The sequence below is a fragment of the Anomalospiza imberbis genome, chromosome 14, assembly GCF_031753505.1.
Source record: "Anomalospiza imberbis isolate Cuckoo-Finch-1a 21T00152 chromosome 14, ASM3175350v1, whole genome shotgun sequence".
NCBI lineage: Eukaryota > Metazoa > Chordata > Aves > Passeriformes > Viduidae > Anomalospiza > Anomalospiza imberbis.
Genome location: NC_089694.1, coordinates 1,074,341 through 1,081,360, shown reverse-complemented (window position 1 = coordinate 1,081,360; position 7,020 = coordinate 1,074,341). Strand labels below are relative to the sequence as shown.

General features: G+C 49.5%; 1 protein-coding gene across 1 annotated transcript in view; it reads right to left on the bottom strand.

Annotated features, from left to right (window-relative positions):
- Positions 1 to 1,539: 1,539 nt before the first annotated feature.
- PCDH19 (protocadherin 19) overlaps positions 1,540 to 7,020 on the bottom strand; it is a 59,359-nt gene continuing 53,878 nt past the window's right edge. The window contains exon 5 of the mRNA XM_068204545.1: positions 1,540 to 4,726. Within this exon, the coding sequence (XP_068060646.1) occupies positions 4,137 to 4,726 (590 nt within the window). The 3' untranslated portion in view covers positions 1,540 to 4,136. The remainder of the gene's footprint in view (positions 4,727 to 7,020) is intronic.

Here is a 7,020-nt window from a genome sequence, read left to right as displayed (position 1 = left end):
GGAAAACAAAGTTCTCATCAGATGAAAAAACCCCAGTGTGGCAGGTACACCATTTGGAAACAGAATCATAATAATTTAATAAAGCTGCTTTATCATCTTCATAAAATAGACAGAATGGTGATCCTTTTTTTTTTTTCCTTTTTCCATTTTGTTGTTTACAATGATTCAATCACTGTGAAAATGTACATAACATACATATCAGCATATACAACAATTTATTCTTCATATACTCGGCAACGGAGACACCATGACGAGACGTACCGCGCTGGGTCCCGCGGCCGCCGGGGCGGCTGCTGCTGAGAGCCAGTTTGTGAGGGAGGGGTGTCTGGAGGCTCTACCCCAGCTCAGACCAGCTGAACATCAGCTGACGCCAGCGAAGGCTCCGGCTCGGGCTCAGCAGAGCTCGCAGCGAGGGCGGCCGGGCTTCTCCCCGGCGCGTACCGCAGCTCACAGGTTGGGTCAGAGATTACCCATAGCTGCACAAGCAGCTGTAGCAACAAGACCATCAATTTTCCCCAATGACAGACAAATGTGTTTCCATTCAAAATTAGATTTTTTTTTTTTCCTCTCCCTCCCCCCCACCAAAGAATAATTTCAACATATTCATCAGACAGTGTGTTCTTCACAAAAGCAACTTGTTTCCTATTTGGAAAAGTAAAAATAAAAATTAAAAAAAATAGAAAAGAATTCACTTTTGCACAATGTGTGATCCACAGGCCACCTCCAGCTCACAACAAACAGGGAACGGCAACAACCTCAGTAGACAGTGCTTGGGGGGTGGATTTTTCCAGCCATCAGTTGTGCCCCCCAGCCCTCCACCATCCCTCCCGGCACAGCCCGGCAGCCTCGAGGGTGGGAAAGGCCGGGGGCTCCCAAGGGAGCAGGGAAGAGCTCAGGCCCTGGCCCCCAGCCCCAAAGCTGCTCCAGATGGGGTCCTCGTCATGCTCGGGGGAGAATCGTCGGTGCTTGCTGCTCTCCTGGATAAACAGGGGAGCAGAGCAAGTCTGCCTGAAGGAAACCAACAGATCCCAGCGATTTTTCCTAAACCAAATCTGAGGACAGGTTTAAGTTATTAAAAAGCACAATAATTACATCTGGAACCCTTCCAAAAAGCCTTCCTGCCCGCCCTGCAGCTCAGAACATTTTTTGCATGGCCAGTTTCGATGCGAGGAGGAAAAAAAACAAGAGACTGTAATTTGCCCAGGAGCCTGAACTCATCTCGAGTGACACAGAGGGACAGTGACAGGAGTACCAAAATATTGTGGAGAGGGCCAAGGCAGCAAAGCCAGGGCTGCTCTCCTGGTCTCCCCTTGGCCCCGCGCAGCAAGGCCGTACCAGGGAAGGGCCCCTCGCTCACATCCCCCACTGCAGCCTGGGTCAGCCCAGAAAACTGGTGTTTAAATGATTTTCTTGGAGGCATAAGGGTTTACTGACCTCTTTAATGCCCCCTTTTAATACAGAATTATTTCACATTCCTTCTCAGCTGTGCTTTTATTCAGAGTGGCAAGGAACGTTTCCTCTGGGTAAATTAGAGAAATGTTTCTATTTTTTCTTTTTTTTTTTTTTTCCCTCTTCCTTTTCAGTTAGCATCTAGTTTTCATCCAAAACACAAGGCTGGTGGTGGCAGCTCTGCAGGCAGGGGGCAAGGCTCGGCAGGAATTAAGGGCCGGCGCTTTTCCAGGCAGCTGGGGATGGTGATGGGGCACCTGGGGGGATCCCCACTCCCCACCCCACCATGGGCCATAGGGAAGCTGGGTCTCCTCCTGCCACAGGCGTGGGGTGATGATGGGGCCACATGGGGCCCTGTGAAGCCAGGAGCATCTGACAGACGGGGCAAGGCAGGCTCTGTCTCTCAGCAAACACACGGCAGAAGTTTCTCCTCCCTCCAAAAAAACCTCCCAGAGCTGACAAAACCAGGTAACATCAGAATAAACTCAGCTTAACAGTTACAGAAAACCCAGTTACTCCAAGAGCCCCGAGCCAGCTCCTCTCCTCTTTGCTTGTGTTATAATAAAACACATATTTGGGGAAAAAAACCAGAAATAAATGACAGCAGTAACAGTACACAGGCAGGAAACACAGCGGGAACAGAAACAACATATCCCTGAAAAATGGGCTCAGAATCCAGAAGAGGGGAGAACACCCCCAGTTTGCTTTCTGGAGGGATGCAGGACATCATGTTAACACATGGGATGGCAGCTGAATGAGGTAGTCATCACACCAGTGAGGGAAGCATCACAAATTTCATTAGACAACTGTTTTTTTGTTGATTCTTTCTCAATTCCTGGCCCTAACAAGTGGCAGGGGGAACAGGCTGACTCTGGACCTGTCTCGGACCAGCTGTGGCTTCAGGCAAGATCAATCTGCCCTAAAGAAATAAATGGCTGGAGTTTAACTTTATTTTGAGGATAATAACAACTGGAACTTGTTTTCTTGCTGTTTTTCATTTAAATAAATCAAGAAACAAATACTTTATCATGATATGCAGACCTAGAAAGACTCTTTCTCTAGAAACCACTAATTTCAACTTGCTGGTACAGCAAACATTGGCAAGAGCTATATATTTTTCCTTCCATAATCGATTTTAAATTCTAGGAAACTTTATTGAGGGTAGGAAAAATCTGTTCAGTGAAGGGTTAATAATAATAGCAATAATAATAATACACTAACTGAAATCCTCCTACCTTACTCATACCTCACTGAGGAATCATCACTGCAAGAGAGCAGAGAGCTGTGGAATCCCTTCCCTCTCTCCCTTCTACAAAATGGCTATTAAAGTAGCTCAATTTTCAAATCAATTTTACATGAGTAGATTTGTACCCACACAAAAAAGTCCTTAATTATGAGAAAAAATAAAGAATTGCTTTAATTTTTTCTCCATTAAGAAGGCACATTAATTGAATTAGTAGCGTTGTTACGTATCACCTGTCTGCCCCTAAATTAACATCACTATTGCTCATTCCAGACTTATTTATGATGCAGGGATAGAAAGAAATCAGAACACTCTAAATCCATGCCATGATGTCATACCTACATACACCCTCTTGGTGTAATCATGGCTAGGGAACGCTGACTGGGAAGTGCGTGTGTCTAATTGAGAAGGTAATTTAGATTTCTTAAAATAATTCCATCTCTTTGACTTGGAAATTACTGGAGGCGAGGGATATCTAAATCTGGGAACTGGAAAAAAACCAAAATAACCAACTTCTGGAAAAAAAACCTTTCCATGCATTGCCTTGAAATTATGCAAAAGAAACGGGTAAAGGGAAAAGTTCAGCACAGTGCATCCGACAATTGCAATCCAGGCAGGATTTTCCCAAAAACGTCTTCCCATAATGCCCTGTCATTTTCCTGCAGGAGCCGGGGGAGGCTGCAGGCAATGGTGGGGGCTGAAAGAAGCGCTTGCTCCACCAGGGCTGCAAACTGCAGGCTCCCCAAAGTTTAAGTAAGATGATTGTGATTTATTCTTTTTTTTATTCCTTTTTTTTTAAGCCTGAAAGCCTTTTGCCATCACTAGACATACAGTAATTTGCAATATCAAATACAATAATAGTACAGGTAAGTATGTGACAGCAAAAGGATTCATAAATGCAGGGGTGTCCATAGCAAAACACCAACACCTTGAAAGACAAACAACCTCGTGCTGGGTGAATTTGAACTGAAACTCACCCGACTGTCACTTTGAACAGTCCCACACAAGAAACAGCCGCTACTTTGTCCAGACTACAAAACCGCCGGGGTGGTTACTAAAGATGTCCGAATAAGGAATTGGCCACTCCATTCTCACCAGGAATGGAAATTTATCTTCGTTTTGAGATATAAAAATATATAAACTCCGAGGAGGGGATACCGAGCGCTCCTGAGGACCGGGGCTGGGGTCTGGCCTCTGCCCCCGCCACCCGCCGCCTCCCGGCCAAAGCAAAACACCGGCTCCTCCGCTCCGGCTGCACACCCCTGCCGCCTGTCGAGACACGTGGGATTGTCACATTAACGATAGCTTCATTTATAAACAATACATTTAGGGAAAGCTTTTAAATACAGCAATCTGTGAACCATTGGTAAGCGATAAAAACAATCTGCGCTGGGAGTCGTGCGGTCCCTCATCCTCATCCTCATCCTCTCTCGCCGAGTGCTGCTCAGAGGACGATGTCCTTTAGTCTCCGGGCGCCGGGCGAGTCCTTTTCCCGGCGTTCCTGCAGGAGCAGGTTGCCCTCCTGCCCGCTGCTCTCGCTGTCCGCGCCCCGGGGCTCTGCCTCCGTGGGCCGGGAAGGGCCACTGCTCCCAAAGGGCTCCCGTTCCCGGCTGCCGGCGCAGTGCCCGGCACCGTAGGGCGCCGCCGGCTTGCCGGACAAGGGGCTCTTCAGGTGCAGGGGCGAGGTGACGGGGCTGACGGCCTCACAGCCGTTGCCGGCCTCGCGGACGGCGCCGCTCACCTTGGGGCTGCAGGCGGCCGAGTCCACCGTTCTTTTGCCTTTGGGGTTGGCGAGCCGCTCCTCGGCCGGGGGCTCGCTGCCCTCCTTGCCGAAGGTGGCGAAGGTCCTTTTTGTGCCGCAGTCTGCGTAAGGCTCTGCGTCCACCGCCGTGGCCTCGATGGACAGGGCGATGACGTTCCTGCCATGCTCGGGGGACTTGGCGCGGCTGGGCACGGCGCCGCGGGGCATCCAGCACCTGTCCGAGTGGCCCAGGATGCGGCACTCCTCCCGGCAGTGGAACCCCTCGCTCTGCTCTGTGGGGAGAAAGCACAAGGGGGTGAACGGGGGAGCCCGGCCGGGGGTGCCCACACCCACCAGCCTGCGCGGGCCGGGGGAGACCACGCCGAGCTGGGCGCTGCGTTTGCCCCCCTCCCAAGGAGAGGGGATCCTACCCCAAACAGCAGTGACTGCACCTCAAACAGCCATCAGTTTCAGGGCTCTACACACTGGAGTTTAATTGCCAATAGGTTGTGTGTCACCTGTCACCACCAGAACAGAAGCCTGGAGAAGGAGTGACGGCAGCAAATCCATCACAACGGGGCTGTCCGTGTGTCAAGTCCTCAGAGCCGGTGGTTCCTGGGTTTAGTGACCAGTGTTAAAAGCCACCATGTTTTAAGCTTGGTTTGATGTGACATTTAAGCTTGACTTTTTGCAGAGAGGGGAAAGGAACAGAAGGAGGAAAGAAAAGGGGGAGGAAGGAAGGTTCTTTGTGGTTCTGCTGTATATGTGTGTTTTAACTTGTTGCTTAATCCCCACTGACCTCTCACACAACACAGGCTTTATAAATCTCCAAGATTGTCCACTCCACTGAAGATTAAATGTGTCATTCCCGGTGCTGGGGCTTTAGTCATACAGGAGCAATAAAGATTCCTTCTCTCGACTTGGGGCTGTCGTCCCAGCACCACTTTACAGTGCTGAAATACGGACTGGTGGTTTAACCCTTCCCAAGGACCATCCATGACTAGGTCCAAGGGCTCCCAGGTGAGTGCAAACCCCGGTGCCCAGGGCCTGTGTGCATTCCTGCACTGTCAGTCAATCCCAGAGGACTGCACAGCTTCACCTGCACATCACAGATGGACAAACTGAGGCTCGGGGAAGCAGCCAGGCTCAGCCAAGTGCAAAGCTGGAAATCAAATTCAGCAGTTTCACTGTGTCCAGCCTTTGCTGAGCATCCGACCGTGGCTCCTGCCGAACACCGCAGGATCCTGGCTGCTCTTCAGTCTCGGCTTTTCCTTCATTTGGTAAGAGCATGTAATTGCAGCTGCTCTCCTAAAGCAAAGACAGGGCTCCTTCCTCCCGTAACCTACACACACTCGGAGCAGCACTGAAGCCCTAATGCCATTGCCCACACGAGCCCACGCTCGGTCGGGCCGGGCTGACGGATCGAAGGTGCAGACTCAGCCTGAGTTTCGTCCCCGCCCGTCTGCAAACCATTCATTCTGATGCTCTGTACATCTGTGTGCATAACCTCCGCTCCTCAGACACATTGGTATTTCCACCACATGCGAGCACTAGGGCGGCTGATAAAAATTCTCAGCACATAACACAATGCACCAAAATATGAGCAGCTTAACACTTACAGAGAATAAACGAGTAAAAGGCAGACCTCAAAAAAAAAAAAAAGAAGAAAAAAAAAACCACACCAAGAAAGGTCTTTTTTTTTTTTTAAGAGACGAAGCCAATTAATTGAAAAATATATGGGTAAAACATCAGCTTTTTCTCTACATCAGAGCAGCAACTCATTGATGTGGAGCACAGGGCTGGGTAGAGGGGAGGAGGTCTGGGTTTTGGCAGCTGCCTTTACAGCAGCTTGAGAGGATGCCCTGAGCCCTACACACAGAACAACCAGCACCGAGCTCTAAAAGATCTTATACTTTGATTCTGTTAATTTCAAGTACTTTAGCAAAATAGAAAGAAAAAAAGAAAAATTGCCCAGAAAATATTGCTGTCTCCCTATTTATCCACAGCTTAACTTCAAAAGGGTGCTACAGGCATACAAAGTTGTGTAGTCTGGCTGTGATAGCAGAGGACTTGGTGATGGCTGGAGGGGCTACAGAAATATCTTGGATTCTCATCCCCGATGAGACACTGATTTATTGTGCTGTGTGACCTTGGGCGTGTTGCTGGAGCACACATCACTTCAGTCTCTCCACAAACATGAAAAGCTGGATCTGTGAGCATGCTGGGCTGGCTGGTCCAGCACGGGAAGGCACAGGGGAGCTGCTTCTCCTCACCTCCCCTGCCCAGCAGCACAGCTCAGCCCTGAATCCATGGCACCAGCACAGCCAAGGCAAACCTCACTCCAGAGGGAGCACAGGCAGGTTTGTCTTGCCGTGACACATTTATTCCAACTGGCACATTTTGCAGCTAGAAACAATTGGAGGAGTTCCCTGATTACTGCAAGTGGATATTCCTCAAAGCCTAGAAAGGCACCTGTGCTTTAAGAGCAGTTCACTAAAGGGCACTGGCCTGGTGCCTCTCTGCCAGGGACATGATCAGCTTTGGACATCACAATGCTTGTCTAGAACCTGCAGCAGCTGAAATGCAG